Genomic DNA, 21,655 nt, shown 5'->3' with positions numbered 1-21,655 from the left:
TTAAATTTAGTTTAAACGCAATTCTTATATTTCATCAAAAATTTGTGATTTTAATGTTTGAAAACAATTTTTTAAAAACTTTTATTTTTTTTAAATCTTGAATATTAATTATTATATTATGAAACTATCAATATGATTGGTTAAAGTTGCGACTATTTTAAATTGCGACTATTTTAAATTGCGACTATTTAAATTGCGACTATTTTAAATTGCGACTATTTTAAATTGCGACTATTTTAAATTGCGACTATTTTAAATTGCGACTATTTTAAATTGCGACTATTTTAAATTGCGACTATTTTAAATTGCGACTATTTTAAATTGCGACTATTTTAAATAGAATTTTTTTAAAAACTACTTGATCAATTTTGACAATACTTTTTAAACATGGTTCATTTTGTGTGTTTGTAACCACTAACCAAACCATTAACCAAACCACTAATCAAACCACTAATCAAACCATTAATCAAACCACTAACCAAAAAGGCACAAACAAATAACTTTATTTTTGCTAGATCTAGATCATAAATCCAAATTAGTGATGCTAATCCACTAACTGTCCTGAGCAGAAAGCTTACTAATTGATTTCAAAGGGAAGTGAGTCAAACATGTAAATGGTGCCACAAAATTACAACAATAACAGATTAATTTTACAAAATAGTCACACAAAGTAAATTGTGGAGAAAGTATACTTTACAAAAAATTAAACTCATTTTTATGTAGTAAAGTCAAGACTTAATTGATTTTTTTAAAATGAAATGAATTGTCTTTTATTATTTTATTTTTTAATAAAATGATGTGGAAATTGAATATGTAGAATTTTAAAAGATTAAATTGTCTTAGTTTCAACCAATGAAATCATCATCATCATCATCATCATCATCATCATCATCATCATCATCATCATCATCATCATCATCATCATCATCATCATCATCATCATCATCATCATCATCATCATCATCATCATCATCATCATCATCATCATCATCATCATCATCATCATCATCATCATCATCATCATCATCATCATCATCAATGATATATCATTTTTTCACTTCTTTATCTGCATTTTAATTGTATTTTGCATTTTTTTATCTTTCTTTTGAGTGAGTAAATAAAGTAACACAAAATTTGTAAATTGTTTTTGTAGCTAAAGTTTCAAATGTTTAGGTAAACTGCTTGTCCAAGAAACACAGCTTTTAAGAGGGAATTTACTTGCTGTGTTACCAAAACTAGATTTACAATATATTGTATCTTTTGATATAAAACCAAATTCATTCAGCAAAGACTGGCGTAATGTACTTCATTTTACAATTGGTTCTGATGGTACGAATTATGGTGATAGAGTTCCAGGAGTATGGTTTAACAATAATGGTGATGGAAGTCTTTGCATTTTTGCTCCTATAAATGGTAACCAAAATAAATTCTTTATCACAAAACCTGTTCCTGAAAAAGAATGGTCTCATGTTGAAGTCAGTCAGCAATTGGAGAATGGTGCTTATATGTATACTATCAGCCTAAATGGTGAAAAAGTATTTTCTGAACAGAACACTGTACCACAATATTTTGAAAATGTCGAAGTTTATACATCTGATCCTTGGTACCCTGCTCAAGATGGTTTGATTAAAAATCTTATTCTTGTAAATGGAAAAAAAGGTTTCTTGATAATTTTTGATAATTATTCATGTTGATTATGATAATTATTCATGTTGATAATTTTTTGTCTTGATAATTGTTTTATAAGTTTTGATTGTTTTAACATTTGATAATTTATTTGCTGGTGATTATGAACTGCTTATGATTTATTAAGTAAATTTTAATCTTTTAGATGAGCCTACGCCAATTGCTGCTATTGTTCGTCCGAAAGGTAATTTTTTAATTATTTTACTGCTTTTAAGTTTTCAGAATTTTAATACCAAATAATTATTTTAAAATTAATGCAGTCTTAAATAAATTATTGTTAACAAAAAGTTTTGTAACAACTTGGCTTAGTGTGAAAAACTTTTTTTTGGAGCATTTCCATAAATCAAGTAATTCTAGTGTCACAATGTGCAAAAAAACTTTATCTTAAACCATTATAACTGTTTTAAATATTAGACTTTTTTATTTTAGATAGTGTGGATCAACCAGTTCAGCAAGAGCTGAAGAAAAATAAGCTGGCAGCAACATTATCTCGCTTGGAGAAAGAATACACAGTATCTTTTAAAATAAAACCAGTTTCCTACAGTCAAGGTTGGAAAAGTGTTATACATTTAACAATTGGACAAAATATTGGGCGATATGGAGATAGAACCCCTGCAGCATGGTTTCATCATGATGGTTCTGGAAAACTTACTATTGCTTCAGCTATTAATGGAAATAGTAACTATTATTTCAACACCCAGCCTCTTCCTTTGAATGAATGGTCAAGCTTTCAAATTTCTCAGTATCGAGTTAATGGAGTTTACACATTTGTAGTCTATTTAAATGGACATACTATCCATAGTGTTCAAAACTCAAAACCAGAATCGTTTGAGAATATTAAAGTTTATTTGGGAGATCCGTGGTATGATACACAACCTGGTTTTATTAAAGATTTGAGTATTATAAATGGGAATGTTGGTAAGATTTTTTTTATTACTACATTATCAAAAATTTCAAAGTTGCATTTTCAGCCTTTTTTAAAAAACTTTTATTAGTTTCATCCATTGTTTTAATGGTTTTGTTACTTAAACTTTCAAGAATATTTTAAGAAACTATACTCGATTGTTTTGCATTTCACCATTTGAAAGAAACTTTAGAAATATAAATACTAGCAGTAGGTGACTTATTAAATGAGTCATTATTTGTGGGATTAATAAATGTTTAATTACCAAGTAAATAAGCTAAAGGGGTAAAAAATTATAGGCAATAGCCACCAATCTGCATGTAGGTTCTGATTATTTTTTAATTTTCAAGAGCAGTGTTTAAAATGGTTACAATTCAAAGAGGTACTATTAATTAATACATAGTACATAATAGTTATTAAAAGATGCAGTTCTTAGCATCAAAATTACAACTATTTACAGCGGCACATAATGAACATAAAATAGCAAACTGTCATAAAAATTAGATTTTAACTGTACTATTTTCAGGTACAGCGGCACATAATAAACACAAAATAGCAAACTGTCATAAAAATTAAATTTTAAATGTACTAAAGTAAGCACCTTTTTTAGAATAAGAAAAAAAATTCAAGCGTAGTATATTCTTAATTTATAATAAACAAAGTTGTGTACAACTATCTTTTGTATTAACAAAATGGAAATTGCCACCATTCGCTAGAGTCTACATTAGGGTGATAACTTTTTTTAAATCTTGTATTGCCATGGTGCCACACAATGAGTTTTAGACTAAAAATAAAATGATGTCCTAATTATAATAAAAAAAAATTAAAAACTTTCCCAATAAAGCAAAAAAAAGTTTTTAATGATTTTAGGCCTTTTCAATATCAAGTCATGTATTTCTGATAAATTCTAGATGCTTAAAAAATAAGTATCAGTATAACTTAAATTTTATTACAAAAAATTGAGTTAAGTAATATGAAAAGTAAACAAGCTAGTTTTCAAAATGTGGTCTATGGGGGACATTTTTAAAATCAATCATCATCTTGTATATAATTTTTACGCTCCCTTAAAAAAGTTTCATCTCTTAATGTTAAGGCCATCAAAAAAAATTGAAAAACTTGCATAAGTTATCAGCCTTGTCTACATTGAATTTCTAAACATTTCTACATTTAAGCGTTGGTTGATTCATACATAGCATTATTTGAGAAAAGCTGAACAGTGATTTGTCTTCACCTGAGGAAAAATAAAACAAGACCCATTCTTATATTTTGTAAGGTATATATATGTATATATATATATATATATATATATATATATATATATATATATATATATATATATATATATATATATATATAATATATATATCTAAAAAATTTTTAAATCCTTATTTTAACATAGTAAAAGTTTTTGACAAATTGAATATAATTTGCTTTTGAAATTTTTTTAGTACTTTAGACTAAATTTAATTACAGAATTCATCATAATGACGGTGGCGATGATATGATGATAATGATGATGATGATGAACTTAATGATGTTGATGATGATGATGATAAATTTAATGATGTTGATGATGATGATGATGATGATGACATTTCAAATACACTCCTTGTACTCAATTACCAAAAAACTTTTTTTATCACTTTTTTAATTACCTTGGGTCAGCTTGTTTGTACCAAATTTACTTTATCTTACTTGGTTCTGTTGGTTGGTTGGTTTCTATATTTAGAACCATATATTATTTTAATATTATAAATTTTTTAAATAATTGTTTATAATATAAATAATTTTGCTTATTTTTTTTTAGAAAAACTTCTAAAAGATAAGGAAACTCATTTAGTTCAAAGAAACCTAGTTGCTAATATACCAAAATTTGGCAAAATCTATAAAGTGTCATTTGATGTAAAACCAAATTCATTTTCTAAAGGTTGGCACAATGTAATTCATTTTACTGTTGGCTCTGATGTTGACAAGTATGGGGATAGAGTTCCAGGAGTATGGTTTCATAACAATGGTGATGGTAGTCTTCATATTGCTGCTCCTATAAATGGTGATATTAATAGATACTTTGACACAGCACCTCTTCCTCTTAACAATTGGTCGCATATTGAAATAAGTCAGCAGTTGGAAAATAACATTTATATATATAAAATACAATTAAATGGAGAAAATGTGTTTTCTGAGGTAAACACCCAACCAAAGTCCTTTGATAATGTTAAAGTTTATGCTTCAGATCCATGGTATCTAGCTCAAGATGGTTTAATAAAAAATCTTGTAATAATTAACAGACAGCCAGGTAAAATTAATTATTATATGTGTGTGTACATAAATGTCAGTAAAGTTAGGTAAACACATTAAAACATTAATATATAAGATATGTATAAATATATATATATACATATATATATATACATATATATATATATTTATATATATATATATATATATATATACACAGATATATATATATATATATACATATATATATATATATATATATACACATATATATATACACACACATATATATATATATATATATATATATACACACATATATATATATATATATATATATATATTTTTTTTTTTTTAGAATATTACTTAACAAATTTTTTTTTTTCATTTAACACTGTGTTTCATCAATTAAGACTCATCAGAAATTCTGATGAGTCTTTATTGATGAAACACAGTGTTAAATAAAAAAAAAATTTTTGTTTAGTGATTTTCTATTATTGAAACTGTCAGCAATATGCCTAGTGCTATCTACAGATTAGTAAAAAGATCTTTTCTGTTGGTTTTTTTGAGTATATGGAGTGCTTCTAATAGTGATAGGGTTTTGTTGGCCGTCTTCTGCTTCTGCTCAAACCATTTGTCAAAAACAATAGCTATCAAACTGACGTGTAGAATTTTCTTTGTTCTTCCCCATTTTTATCTGAAATGTTTTTCACAGTCGGATGTTCTTGTAACATTTTATAATTCTCTCTAAGTTAAGTGTTAGTTTTTTTAGGTCAAATAGGAATCCCCACCTTGACTCGTATTTGGAAAACATGTTTATTTTGTCTTCTAAAGATGATTCAGTTGTGTCAATTAGGGGCAAGAAAACATTATTTTTGAAAGACTCTTTTGTGCTAGGGAAGTAGGAAATGCTTGATTGATGCAGAAAAAGTTGTATAGATTTTTTGAAAAACTCCAAACAGCAGTATAGATTTCACCATTTGATTTAGCCCAGTCTGATATAACTACGTTCAAGCTGTGACAACCACATGGTGTAAATGAGGCTTTTAAATATTCAGTTGAAATTTGAGCTTGAACGCTTTTACGAATTGCAACCATATTAGACCTGTTGTCATAGCCTTGACCTCTACAGTTGTTTAGGTATAGCCTACAAGATTTTATTTCTTCAATTAGAAGGTTAGAATGAGCTTTATAAGTCGACTCTTCACACACTGCATATCCAATAAAGCTTCCTTGGATGATGACTATTGCTTCATTTTCTTCATGAACATAGCGTATGGTTAAAGAGGTTTGGCCTTTGTGACTAAGGTCTGGAGTGCAATCCATAATAATTAAAAAATACTTTACCTTGTTCACAATAGCTTCTTTTATATGCAAAACTAAGAGATTAATGACCTCATTTTAAATATTGACACTTAGTGTTTGTAAACAACTATCTCCTACTTCAATTCAATGCTCCATCAAAATGGGATTAATATTAACCAAGTAATCAGAAAAGACCAAGGAAGTTCCCATTATGTTTTGTGTACAGCTTTAATGAGCTTCCATGGAGTGCAATATTATCTCCGCCAAGTAGATTGACACTATTTTTATAAGAATACTTCTCCACCATTCTGTTTCATTAATTTGTTAATTTGTTGGATAAGACCTTAATCAACAGCTTGTTCATTTTTTATCCTAATTGTTGCTTTGATCCATTTCTCAGAATAGCCGAAATGAAGTGAAGATGTCTCTTTTAAACTGTGAACTTTTTTGAGGTGTTGAAACCTTCTTTTTTCCCAAAATATGATTTTGGAGTTGGGTCAAACAGATGAAAAGGAAGACAGTAAGCTGAATCAGTTTCTAAAGAGTATATAAGCCATCTCTTCTTACTTGTTCATCCTTTCTTGCCACCCTGTATCAAAATTCATTTGAGAAATGGCATTTTTCAGTTTTATGATATTCTTTATTGCTCTTTAGGAAAGGTATTGGATTCATTTTGATGATGTAGTCTCTCTCTTTTACTGCCAGCTGTTCCGGCCAAGTGGTGGGGTCAACTATTATAGGCTTTAAATTACTTTTAGGCTCTTTGTTTTTCTTTGATGCTTTCTAAGACTTTTGGCTACAAATGTTCAAGGATGAAGTTGATGAATATCTCGCAAAAACTAGCTGAAGAAGTTGAACTACACAACAGCAGGTTACTCACATCACTTTCCTCTTGGTTAGATTGAGACCAAGTGGAGGCCTCAATTAATGTTTTTTTAAGGAGTTTTTATCACACAAAATGTTTAATTCACAAGGCTGTGAAGAACTTGAACAATTTTAATTGTCCGCGCAAATTAAACACAAGTTCAGCATTAACAATCGAATTTATTTTTTAATTAAAACAAAGAATGTGAAAAAAAACTTTTCTTTAACATAAATAAAAGAAATTGTGAAAAAAACTTCTCAAAACAAACTTTAGTTTAGTGTAAATAAAAGAAATTGTTAAATAATACATTAAAAAAAGCTTTAAAAAAAAACATTTTTTAAATGGACTAAAAAAGTAAATAAATATATAACATATTTAAAGAAATTTTCAAAAAGTAATATTTTTGAAATGAACTCTATAAAGTTATGAGGACATGCAATGGTTTTGTAAGTAAAGGTTTGTGTTTTGGAATTAGAGAGTTGAGGTTTGTGACCACTATATAAAAAAAAAAAAAAAAAAAAAAGAAAAGTCTCTTAGATTGGAGTGGCTCCCTCAGCCTTAGGAACATGAATTTAGTAAAGAAAAAAATAAGACCAGAGCATGTATCCAAATTGAACATGATCTACACTCATTTGCAAAGAAATTTGACTCACCTTTAGTTTTAGAGAGAGCACCTATTAGTATTCTATATTCTAAGGAGATTGAATTATATTTCTACCAAACTCTGGCTACTCTAACCTCTAACTCAGGATGGTCTTAGTTCCGAACTGAAATCCTAAACACTTCTGACATTCAAGTAGAACTGGAAAAATATCTTTTATCTCCATTGGTAGCAAAAGAACCAAATATTTTACGGTGGTGGAAGAGCACAGCACTACAATATCCAAAGCTGGCATCCTATTAAAGGCTCATCAGCTTTTTCAGAAAGAGTTTTTTCTGCAGCTGGCCAAGTTGTCATTTGGACCTGAACCAATCTTACAACAACAATGTAAAAAAGCTTATCTACGTTACAAAGAACTATCCTAAAGTGCAAAAAAATAATTATAATTAAAAGATAAATGTTAAGGCTATAACTCGTATTATTTCTACAATTTGTTTAAAATAAATGTACTTGCATTCTGTAAATTTTATTAAATGCATGTTAATTTGACTAATACATAAGAAGTTAAAATTTGATATAAAAGTCCAAATTTTTTTTCATTAAATGTGTTTTTAAAACTTTTTATGTATTTTTAGATATTTAATTTTCTTGTGCCATTTTGATATATATATATATATATATATATATATATATATATATATATATATATATATATATATATACATGTATATATATATATATATATGTATACATATATATATATATATGTATACATATATATATATATGTATACATATAACATATATATATATATATATATATATATATATATATATATATATATATATATATATATATATATAATATATATATATATATATATATATATATATATATATATATATATATATATATATATATATATATATATATATATATATATATATTTATATATATATATGTATATATATTTGTATATACATATATATATATATGTATACACATAACATATATATATATATATATATATACAATTTTATTTAGATGAGGAGTCTTTGCAAAATGCAGTAGTTATTGGTGCAGGTGATTTATCTTTTTACAGTGTTTTTTTGATTAAAAATTTTTTATTTTTGGTACAAAATATTAGGAGTTATTTTTATATTTTAAATATTTAATATAAAAAAAAGTTTAAAAATAAAAAAACGTTTTGTTTTAAATTTTTTATAAATATTTTTTAGATGTTGTAGAAGACACTACTGAGCATACCTTAGTTAAAGACAACTTGATTGCAGAGTTACCATCTTTGGAAAAGACATATTCTGTTTCTTTTAAAATAAAACCCACACTTTATTCACAAGGATGGAAAAGTGTTATTCATTTGACTATTGGACAAAATTTTGGGCGTTATGGAGATAGAACTCCTGCTGTGTGGTTCCTTCATGATGGATCAGGAAGGTTGACTATTGCTTCAGCAATTAATGATAATGCTAATTATTATTTCCATACAGAGCCACTACAACTAAATAAATGGTCAAGTGTACAAATTTCACAAGTTCGTATTAAAGAGGTTTATACATTTATTGTATACATAGATGGAAAAGTTATTCATAGTGTTGAAAATACCAAGCCACAGTCTTTTAAGAATGTTAAAGTTTATACTGCTGACCCATGGTATGATACACAAGATGCCTCTCTTAAAGACCTTAGAGTTATTAATGGAAATGTTGGTGAGTATAATTTTTAAATAATATACTTATACTTTGATATATTCTTTTAAAACATAGATATCTATTTTTAAGGTTTCCTCATAGAAAATTGGAATTGACAATGCCATTTCTAAAAATACTCCGATAAAAATACTTCAAGATTTTAACCTTAAGTCATTGATTTATGTTCTTTCCTGTTCTTTTCAGCAATTGATTGTTTACTTATTCTGTTAACTAAACAATCAATATCATTCTCACTGAGTCCTCTTCTTTATGTCTTCTTTGATTCTTGTTCTCTACTGACCATGGAAACCATATATACAATTAATTGCAAAGTTAGCATCTGCTAAGGTTGCTTCTCTATATTGTGCTTGCCATCATCTTACTCCTGATATTATTCTCTACCTCTACAAATCTTTTATTTGTCCCTATATGGAATACTGTTGTCATATTTGGGTTGGTAATGATGCTCTTTCTCTTTTAGATAAGATCTAAAAACGCATTGCAAACTTAGACCTGGTTTATCTGCCAAGCTTAAGCCTCTATCCCATTGTTGTAAAGTTGCATCTCTTTTTTTTTGTGCAAATACTATCATGTTTGCTTCTCTAGGTCCATCAACATAAATTCATTTTCGCTTAATTCATCATTCAGCAAAGTCAAATATTTTTTTTGTATCTGTTCCTGCATCCCCTAAAAACTTTTTTTTGTCTAGTTTTTCTCCCCTGCACTTTAACCCTTTAGAACTCTCTCCCATCTTTTACTGACTCATACAATGCACAATTTTTCCAAGGTTCTGTCAACTATTTTCTTGCTCTTTAACTCTGTTCTTTTTTTTCTAGTGTCACCTAACTTAATAGTGGTTGCTTGCATCCTTGTTGGGAGTTGATTAAAATTAAAAAAAAAAATCAAATCCTTGGATTTTTTGTCAACATACACTACATACCTAAACAGGAAAAAAATCTGAAAATCTGATAATATATCAAAAAGTGTTGCATAATTGCATAAAAATTTTTAGAAATGGCATATCTTACAATTTAAACTAATTTTACCCAACAAAGCAGCAACTTTTGAAGGATCCAATGCTTGTTTTTCCACTATGTATTTGGTACTGACACATCTTGTAACTTACCATTGTGCCATTTTCTTTTGTATGAGAATTCCATCAGTTGCCTAGCTAGATAAGTTGATCATGTTGACTAAGTAATAAAAAAGCTTTATGTTCAAAACTTTGACAGATCAACCTTGTCAATAGCTCATGACAAACTTGTTTTGGGTTGTAAAAATATACCAAGCCATACAATGTTTGCTACATTTTCATAAACATTAGGTTCAATATAATTTGTTAAGAGAATAAACTTGATAATCATCACTAGTACTTATAATCTTTTTAAATTTTTTTAACCAATGGTGATATGGTGTTTTCACAAACCACTCCACATGCTAAAGATAAAACTTTCAACTTTGAAGACATAATTATAGTTAATTATTATAAATGAAATGACCAAATTTCAGCCGGTGCATGCAAAATTTTTATGGATTAGCATTTAAAAATTAATAATATATTTATATTTAATAATATTTAAAAATTAAGTGAATTATTAATAATTAAAATAATAATTTTTCTTAACTTTGGTCCGTTGACAGCTACACAATGAATAAAATAGTTTTAATTATTTTATCTTTAATTTTTCCATTGTTCATGCCCAGCAAACATTTAGTCTAAAAATTATGACTTTTAGATGTATAAAAAACATCAAATATGTCTAAAAAACATATTTAAGACGTCTTTTTTAAACCAAATGCTGGGTGCTAATAAATATGAAAACAATTTACTAAGAATTCCTCTAAAAATAAATTTCCATGCAATAGATGATTACACTTGTAAAAAATGATTTAAGGGAATGTCTTCCACCACCATGGCTATGGACAAAATCAATGCCCATAGCCATATATGTATATATTTTTTATTGGCAGCAATAAGCAGCCTATAAAAAATATATATATATCAGTCGTCTTCGTTTAATATTTAATGCCAGCGCACAAAAAAGTGTTGATCAAATGGTCACTTTTAGGCTGATGTGCATGTTTTTAAAAATTCATCTTTATTTGCAATTTAAATTAAAATAAAAACAGCAAAAAATGCTTTGAATAAATTCTAAATGAAATAATTAAAAAAAAACCTCAACAAAATGAATGTTGTATTTAAGTTCTAGATATAGTTAAAAAATAGTTAAAAAAACTGATTTAAATTTGAAACCTGGTTCAAAATGAACTTAACATGTTTTAAGAAAAAAGTATTGCAAAAGCTTAAACATTTTTTAATGCTTTAAAAAAATAACTGAAAGTTTAGTTTATTGATAATATCTGATAAAAGATCATTTTAGTGATAAGCATTTTAGTGTAAAACTTAGATTCTAATAATTCAAACTAATTCAGTTATTTTACTGAAAAAATTTGTTTCTAATAATTCAAACTGGTTCAATTATTTTAGTGATAAACTTTGGTTCTAATAATACTACTGGATCTAATGTTTGAAATTGAATTTATCAATTCAGATTTTAAAAATTTAAATCTGTAGTAAATTTCTAAATTTTTTAGTAATAAGTTTTATATAACTTCCAAAAACTTCCAAAAATCTTTTCAAGATATATTTTTTTACTTGACTCAACTCCACCAGAAAATACTTATAAATGTGATCACAGTCAGGCCACTGATTCAAAAGATGATTGATTGATAAGGAAAACCTTAACATTATGCCACTGGGTTAATACCATTGCTTAAGAAAATCAAAGTTTGTCTAAAAACTTGATTACTATCAGGAAATATCCTTTTCTTTAACAAATCAGCTATCTTATAGATAAGCTTGCTAAGGGTATTGGTTAGTGTGGAATCAGTTAACAGTTAATGAAACAGGTCTTGATTGCTGGATAAGTATCAGTCAAGCAAATTATCTTGTGCCTCACTGACTCATACCGATTACAGTAGTTAGTAAAAATAAAACTTAATGAAACAGAAATCAACATTTTTAAGACATAAATAAGACCTTTTTTTTTAAAAAAGTTTACTTTCAAGGAGGGATCAGAAAAAATCTGTAAATGAATAAATATAAAATTATTATTGCTATTATTATTGTTTTTTTATTTACCAGAGAAACTTATAGAAGATAAAGAAACACCTTTGGTTCAAAGAAATCAAGTGGCAGTAATTCCAAAGTTGGAAAAATCTTTTAGAGTTTATTTTGATGTAAAGCCAAAGTCGTTTTCAAACGGTTGGCACAATGTTATTCATTTCACTATTGGTTCAGATATTAACAAGTATGGTGATAGAGTTCCAGGAGTATGGTTTCATAATAGTGGTGACGGTAGTCTTTATATTGCTGCTCCTATAAATGGCAATCTTGATAGAGTGTTTAAAACTGAACCTCTTCCTCTTAATGAGTGGTCACATGTTGAAATTAGTCAGCAGCTAGAAAGTAGTATTTATTTATATGCTATCAAATTAAATGGAGAAATTGTTTTTTCAGAAGAAAATAAACAGCCAAAATCTTTTGATAATGTTAAAGTTTATGCTTCTAATCCATGGTATGCAGCTCAAGATGGGTTTATAAAAGATCTTAGTATTGTAAATGGAAAACCAGGTAAAAATATTTTTTGAATAGATTGCTATTTGATTATAATTTTTTGCTAAAAAAAAAATGCTTGCTTCAATATTGTTATCAAATATTTTTTATTCAGATGATGAATTTTTGCCTAATGTTCTGCTAATCACAAAAGGTTAGGTTTTGTTAATTAAGTAGTTTTGAAATTTAATATTAAATATCTAGTTTTTATAACTAATATATTTTATACCATTGTTCTGAAAAATTTATTTCTAAAATTTCTTGTGGTTTTTGATATAGATTATGTAGAAATGCTTACTGAAGAGGTTTTAAAAAAAAATAACTTAGTTGCCACATTACCATATTTGGAAAAAACATATTCAGTTTCATTTGAGCTAATGCCCAGATCCTACTCACAAGGGTGGAAAAGTGTAATTCATTTGACTATTGGTCAAAACTTTGGACAATATGGAGAAAGAACCCCTGCTGTGTGGTTTCTTCATGATGGCTCAGGAAAGCTGACCATTGCTTCTGCTATTAATGGGAATCCAAATTATTATTTCCTTACAGATCCTCTTCCTCTTAATCAATGGTCAAATGTTCGAATCTCTCAATTTCGATTTAATGGAATCTATACATTTACTGTTTATATTAATGGAAAACTTATTCATAGTATTGAAAATACAAAACCACAGTCATTTAAAAATGTTAAAGTGTATACTGCTGACCCATGGTATGATGCTCAGGATGGTTCTATTAAAGACCTTAAAATTGTAAACGGAAACATTGGTGAGTATATTTATTTTTAGTCATAGTATATTGTGCTATTATATGTTATACTACTATGAATTTGTTAGTCCAGAAAACAAAACATTTAAAAGCTAACTTCAGTTTTAAATTTTTTTTTGGTTTAAAACATAGTTCTCTTTTTTGAATCAAAAGTTAAGCAAAATATTATTTATTAATATATTTCTCTTATGATTTAGTTTTCTCTTTACCAGGTGTCCTAATAAATTAAGTAAATTTGTTATATAATTAAATCCATCAATAATTAATGGTATATTATATCCATTTCTAAAATTAATTAAATCTAGACCACTTTTAAAAGTTTATATATTTGCAGCATTTCTGTTTTTTTCGAAACATACCATATTTGTATATAAGACATTTTTTTTATAAAACATTTTTTTATTGGTTTACTTTAGTTAGAAGCTTTTTCACCTTCACCATACAAATGTTTGTTTTTATAAATATAAGTATTTAAAACCCTTATAACTTATTTAAATTTTTTTGTTTGACAATAACAAAAATTGAAAATGTTTGTGAATGTTATTGTATTTTGTATTTTCATAATATGCTCTCTTATCTTTGTTAAATGCTTATTTCAAAAAAAAATTTTTTTTATCAGAACAACTAATAGAAAACAAAGAAACACGTTTGGTTCAAAGAAATTTGGTGGCAGTTATTCCTAAGTTAGAGAAATCTTATAAAGTATACTTTGATGTGAAGCCAAATTCATTTTCAGAAGGGTGGCACAATGTTATTCATTTCACTATTGGTTCAGATGTTAACAAGTATGGTGATAGAGTTCCAGGAGTATGGTTTCATAACAGTGGTGATGGTAGTCTTTACATTGCTGCTCCTATAAATGGCAATCTTGATAGAGTGTTTAAAACTGAACCTCTTTCTCTTAAAAAGTGGTCACATGTTGAAATTAGTCAACAGTTAGAAAATAACATTTATGTATACACAATAAAATTAAATGGAGAAAATATTTTTTCAGAAGAAAATACACAACCAAAATCTTTTGATAATGTCAAAGTTTTTGCTTCAGATCCTTGGTACCCTGTACACGATGGTTCAATAAAAGATCTCGCTATCGTTAATGGAAAACCAGGTAACTAAAGTCTTGTAAATAACTTTAAGTAAAAAAAACAGCGAAAATAATTTTTTATATCAATTTGTTTTTGTATTTTTGATTTTTAATTTTTACTAATTTTAAAAGTTATATTTTAAACAATTAAAAAAATGCATATAGCTACTTTTATTTTAAAATTTTAACTTTTAGATTTAGAAAGAAAGCATTTTATTTTTTAAATAGTTTTCAACTAAATTGTTTCAAGATGTTTTGAGAGTGCAAATGCGCTATTTCAAGTTATTTTGCTTATGTGAAATGAGCAGAGAATTCTTTGAGAAAAGCAAAAGTTTATTTTGTATAGGAGCAGAGTTTTCTTGCATGTGACATCTTCTCTCTAAAAGTTTTTATAAGTAGTAGAAATAGGGGAAAAAATTTAAGATTCTATTAGCAAATGTTTAGGTGACTTGATTTGAGATTTGATCGATGTTAAAATGTCTGATTTGCAGGGGCTTAATATAAATAATATGCGTATAAATCGTCAAGGTTTAGAATCATCATTAGAAACAGTTGATAAAAGTGGTGGTGGTGTTACTATAGCAACAGACCAGTCGATCATCTTTATAAATGACGAAGCTTTCGGATCAAGCCTAATGCTTGATTAATCAAAGAAAAGATCTTGCCACTTTGTTATGTAGCTCATGTGTCAATTGTTTTGTCACATGAAAACCAAACAATTGTTATATTTTCATCTGTAAAGATAAAAATGTACCAATTTTTAAAAACATCCTTCAAAAAGAATGCTTTCAGGATGAGCAAAAAAACAGTTATTTTGCATCCTGTTTCCCATCAAATCTAAAGCAAAGCTTTTCTTAGACTTCAGCAGCATGCTTTTTAACTTCCTTTTTCCTCCACAACAAAGAATCTCACAACAAAGTTTTGCAGGATAAAGAATATTTTCTGGTGTTATAAAATTGGTATCTTTTAGTAAAAATTCTTTATCTGATTTTGACTGTTCATTATCACTGCAATATGTTTCACTTGGATCAATTTCTTTAACAAACTTTAATTTCTTATCTGTAATCGGTAAACTGCATGTTTTACTTCCTCTTTTTTCTCTCTACTTCAGCTTGTTTCTTCTTTGTCTACTTTTACCATCTTCTGTATCATTGGATCTATCCAGAATTCTCATTCAAAGTTTTTGAACTTTTTTTGGCTGTAGACATGGACAAGCTGACCTTTCTCGAGTACTATTGTCAGTTTTATTTCAGTTGGTCTAACATCTGTAAACTTGTTTTAAATGTTGCAAAGGACTTCTTGCCATCAGAGTATTTACCAAGATCATGTACTTAGTTAAAATTTGACCGGAACCAGGTTTGATAAAATATAGCCAGGGCAGGGGCCGGGGCAGGGTTTGTGACCTGCATAAACATTTATACATCCTAAAGTATATTTTTTTAATACAAAGTTCATGTTATATTTTGTATATAAATGCATATATAAACATCATTATTATCAACATGATCATCATAATCATCATTTCCATGATCATCATCATCATCATCATCATCATCATCATCATCATCATCATCATCATCATCATCATCATCATCATCATCATCATCATCATCATCATCATCATCATCATCATCAGGGTTTAGCCTTCCTTTATTTATGCTGTTTCTCTAATATAGACAATCTAGAGCATTTTCTTTCCTTAACTAAAGCTCATTCATACAATATGTAAGGCACCCTCCTCAAATTTTTTTACTTCTACCATTACCATTTAATCCTGAAGATGCTGCCTCTCTACATGCTGATACCTAAATCACTTTAATCTTCTCTAACAAATGTTGTTCGATGCAACGTTTTTTTCTAATCTGTCCTTATAACTCTTACCAATTAATCATCATCAATCAATATTAATCAATCAATATATTTTTGAAATAGTTGTTACATTCTCGGAAGTTTAGAAATAGTACATGTACTAATCTTTTTTTTTGTTTTTGTTTGTTAATTCACTTCATCAAGGTTGAGAGAGCCACTACAGACGAGGAGGTTACTTATTTGTGGTATAACCCTCTCTTAACTCTATAACTTTGAAACATGAACCTTGACAAACAAGGCCGCTGCGCGGAGAAATGAGTTGAGCGCGGTACTACCAGGGACATGATTAGAATCAAACTCGGAACCTCTCGCTTATGAAGCAAGCGCTCTACCACTACATCACAACTGCATCTTAAGTAACAATAATAACAATACAACGATAACAATGAGAATGATAATATTAAAAATGAAATGATAAAAATAAAATTTGTTACAACAATCACAACAAAAATAATAGTAATTTAGTATTAGTCACATACATGCACACATATGTAGACACATACAAATACATATAATCAAACACACATACACACATACATTCACAAATATATATATACAAATATACTTATATCCCCCTGTATTATATACATACATAATATACACACACATATATATAGATTTATAAATACACACAAATATATGTATATACACTTACATTCATATATCTACATGAACACATACATAGACATATAAACATAAATATATATACACACATATCTACACATACACATATATACGCATACAAACACACATAAAATATATATAAATATATATATATATATATATATATATATATATATATATATATACATATATATATGTATACATTTAAATATATACATATATACACATGCACACATACACATCCATGCATTTATATACACATACACACTTATATACTCACACTTATTCACATACACTTATCACAAACACTTATACACAGATACACATATCTTTGGATTTACTAACTCTATTTAATTAGGAAAGAGTGAAATAGGTTACCCATCTTCATGCTTTCCTTTTATATGCAGCCTCATGTTTTTAAGTCTTAAGTTAACCATTTCCTAGCATTTTAACCAAGTAAATAAGTGTTTAAAAATATATAAGTATATGTCAATATTTAATAAGTAGTAAATGTAAGTATAAAGTTATAATATATAAAGTAATATAAATTTTTTTCAAGCCCCGGCTATCAACCATGGTTGTTTCAAAGTGAGCTTTATGGCTTCTTGTTGTTTTTTTAAGTAATCACTTAAGTGGTGTTACTAAAACTTTTTTAACTTTTGAAATACTACAGATAATTTAGTTCTGTAAAAAGAATATAAACACCAATAAAATGTTTTACCTTATGACATTAAATAAATTAATAAAAACTTTCTTCAATTTCAGATTAAATGCAGCAAATGAAAACTTGGCTATATTTTGAGAATTATTTGTCACTTTTTATCTAAAAATAATTGAAGAAATGTATTTTAAATATTTATTATTAAATAAAACACATTTTACAACTACTGTTAATCAAAAGAATTTTACTTAAACTTAATTGTTAACTGAAACAGGCATTATTAGAGTAATTAAAGCATATCGCATTATTTTACTAGTAAAGTATTTGAGGTCACGTGATTGTTTTAAAATAAAAATAAAAATTTACTCATAAAAATAGACAAATTTTTCTAAATCAGCCAAGTTTTTACAACTTTTATTTTTATTTGATTAAATGTAATTATTTATTTAACAAGGAAAGATAGATCTTTTATATTTTTTTTATTTGAAGATGAAAACGTTTATAGAAAAAAGTACTATTATTTTATAGTTAGTGAATTTTTATTCTTTTTATGCGGAAATACTTTTTTTTTTGATAAACATGTGGTGTTAGGCTCGCTTTTTTATTGATGGAAACAGCCGTGCAACCTCTGCAAAATCTTATAATTTTGCCGGGGCTGGGGCCAGGTTTGAGCTAAATTATTATAGTAAATATAAAAAATAAATAGTATTATTAAAAGTTATGGTAAATAAGAAACTAATATAATATTAAAATAACCTTGGGTTTTATGGGATAACCTTTAACAAATTTTCATTACTGCATGTTACAGTTTTGCATTTCTCTTATTTATTATGAGTCTTTGACTAAATTATATCTGCATGTAGATATTATTAAGTTTTTCCAATGCTCAATATGCTTTTTTATTTTATTTTAATTTATCAGTAATTTTAAATCAAATTAAAGTAAAAGATTGTGTTCATTAGTATATACTTTAAACCTTTGAGAGCAATGTTTTGCTACAAGCTTTGAACACTATTTAAATATTTTGCATCCACAAAACTAAAGTTCAATTATATAGCCTTATTTACATTTAATAATATGTTAGTTGTTATTTACCATGATTAATTAACATTAATTAGCCAACATTATTTTTTTCTGCCAGGGTTTGTAAAAGATTTTTCCTTATTCAATAGATTTATTAACAAGATCACATAGATTACTTGTACTTTTTATTACTTGCTTTAAATCAATGAAAATATTAAAATGTTGAAAACAAAATTATATACCTTATTATATGTTTTATAGAATATTACAGAGTCCAGCAGTGACATCTTAAGTTTTAAGTTTAAATCTGATTTAAATTGAAATAATCTAAAATTTTAAATTGATATTTTATAGTAGATACAGTTATTTACTTTTAATTTATATAACTTTTAATCAATATAGTTATTGAATATGTATTTTATAGTAGATACAATAAAATTAATAAAATTATTAATGAATTAATAAAATAATTGAATATTTTTGTTTTGTTTCTTATTCTAGCTAAAAATTGTTACCTTTTTATATACTTTTTTTAACTCAATTTTTTAATTATTTTTAATAGTTTCCTTTCTTATAAATCCATAAAAATGTTTTTATAAGTATATAGGTTAATTCTTTTTAATACTTGAGTGACAGTGAGTTTAATTTTGTCTTGTTTTTGGAGGTTTTGGGCACAGTATAATACTTCCAGAGACACAGGGTTGATTTGAACTCAGATCCTCTTTATTGTGAACCATGTTGCACCATTAGTCTACTATCGCATACATCACTAAGTATGCCAAACATGAACTTTTTTTAAGTAAATGTTTTATTTTGCGATAAAAGAAGTCAGAAAACTATGTCAGGAAAAGATACTTTTCATTATCAAGGACTTAACATTGATTTAAAAAACATGATGCTGATAAATTGAAAAAAAAGTCTAAATCCTATATTCTTAAAATTAGCTGTTTTTCAACTGTTTGTCAAATATTTTTCAATCCTAACAAATTCACTTTAAAAAGTTCACTTTACTTTGAAATTTATTTTTAATTTTACTTAAATGATTTTTTTAAACTAATTAACTTTAAAAATTCACTCTAATATATTTATATCATTTTACTTTAAAATATTATTAATACTTTTTTTAGATGACGAATCTTTGTCAAATGTTGTACTTGTCACAAAAGGTTTGGCTTATTAAATTTACATTTAAGTTACATTTTTGAATAAGTTGTTGTGCTAAAAGTATATATATATATATATATATATATATATATATATATATATATATATATATATATATATATATATATATATATATATATATATATATATATATATATATATATATATATATATATATATATATAACATAAAATGTGATATCAATTTTGCTCTGTTGTCTAGATTTGGACCTTGCTACTGAAGAAATGTTAAAAAAAAATAACCTGATTGCAACATTACCATTATTGGATAAAGCATATTCAGTTTCTTTTAATCTAAAGCCTAATTCATATTCAGTAGGATGGAAAAGTGTAATTCATTTGACTATTGGTCAAAACTTTGGACAATATGGAGAAAGAACCCCTGCTGTGTGGTTTCTTCATGATGGCTCAGGAAAGCTGACCATTGCTTCTGCTATTAATGGGAATCCAAATTATTATTTCCTTACAGATCCTCTTCCTCTTAATCAATGGTCAAATGTTCGAATCTCTCAATTTCGATTTAATGGAATCTATACATTTACTGTTTATATTAATGGAAAACTTATTCATAGTATTGAAAATACAAAACCACAGTCGTTTAAAAATGTTAAAGTGTATACTGCTGATCCATGGTATGATGAACAGGATGGTTTCATTAAAGACCTTAGGATTATCAATGGAAACATTGGTGAGTCTGAATTGAATTAATTTGCTAATTATGCGTACTATATATGCTAATTATGCACACTGAATACATAGTCAATAATCTGTTATAACTTGTTTAAAAATTTTAATTTTATGTAGTCAATAATTAATTATAACCAGTTAAAAAAATATTGTTATAAAAAAATATTTAATAACAGCTGATAAATGACAAGTATGCAAAAAGTGCATCACTATAAACAACAAATTGTTTTTTTCTTAACATACAATATTTGTTAATATCACTATAATAACACTATAAAAATTTTTATTGACATAAATAGAATTTTTTTGTTCATGATATAGTTAGAAAAAGATGATTTGATAAAACATCGGTAGGATATTGAAGAGCTCTTTGCCTATTAAAAGCTTTACAATTTCTCTTTTCTGATAATTTTTTACATTATAAAAATTATATGTAGCTAATTTCAGCATAACTTTTTGTTTGCTCATAAACCATTTCTTTTAGAAAAAAACACTCTTGCAATTAGGGCTGTAAATCCTGGCTCGTGTTCGTGAACGGCTCGGTGATCGGCAATCAACAAGAGCTCGTTCATGTTTGGTTCGAATGGTAAACGAGCCGAACATGAACAAAAAATTAGGCTCGTTTATTAAACGAGCCGAGCTTGAACATCATATAGGCTCGTTCATATAGGTTCGATTAAAGCTCGAATATATATATATATATATATTTATTTATATTATAATAATATATATGTAATAAATAAAATTGTGATATTATATATATTAGTATATAATAAAAATATAGTGTTAGTGTAACCATATGAGATATGTTTAAGTTGTTTGTCGATTTGG

The 21,655-nt window shown here is 26.7% G+C and overlaps 1 protein-coding gene across 3 annotated transcripts in view; it reads left to right on the top strand.

Moving 5' to 3' along the window:
• Positions 1–21,655, top strand: part of LOC100212432 (uncharacterized) — a 58,717-nt gene that overhangs the window by 25,801 nt on the left and 11,261 nt on the right. For 2 of the 3 annotated variants that reach the window (XM_065800087.1, XM_065800088.1), the window contains 12 exons: positions 1,174–1,659; positions 1,832–1,870; positions 2,116–2,604; positions 4,398–4,886; positions 8,644–8,682; positions 8,838–9,326; positions 12,454–12,942; positions 13,040–13,078; positions 13,204–13,692; positions 14,312–14,800; positions 20,081–20,119; positions 20,340–20,825. In XM_065800087.1, coding sequence (XP_065656159.1) covers positions 1,174–1,659; positions 1,832–1,870; positions 2,116–2,604; positions 4,398–4,886; positions 8,644–8,682; positions 8,838–9,326; positions 12,454–12,942; positions 13,040–13,078; positions 13,204–13,692; positions 14,312–14,800; positions 20,081–20,119; positions 20,340–20,825 — 4,062 coding nt within the window. The remainder of the gene's footprint in view (positions 1–1,173; positions 1,660–1,831; positions 1,871–2,115; positions 2,605–4,397; positions 4,887–8,643; positions 8,683–8,837; positions 9,327–12,453; positions 12,943–13,039; positions 13,079–13,203; positions 13,693–14,311; positions 14,801–20,080; positions 20,120–20,339; positions 20,826–21,655) is intronic. The other variant, XM_065800089.1, reaches the window with a different exon arrangement.

The sequence above is a fragment of the Hydra vulgaris genome, chromosome 06 (assembly GCF_038396675.1).
Source record: "Hydra vulgaris chromosome 06, alternate assembly HydraT2T_AEP".
NCBI lineage: Eukaryota > Metazoa > Cnidaria > Hydrozoa > Anthoathecata > Hydridae > Hydra > Hydra vulgaris.
This window is presented reverse-complemented; position numbering and strand designations above follow the sequence as displayed.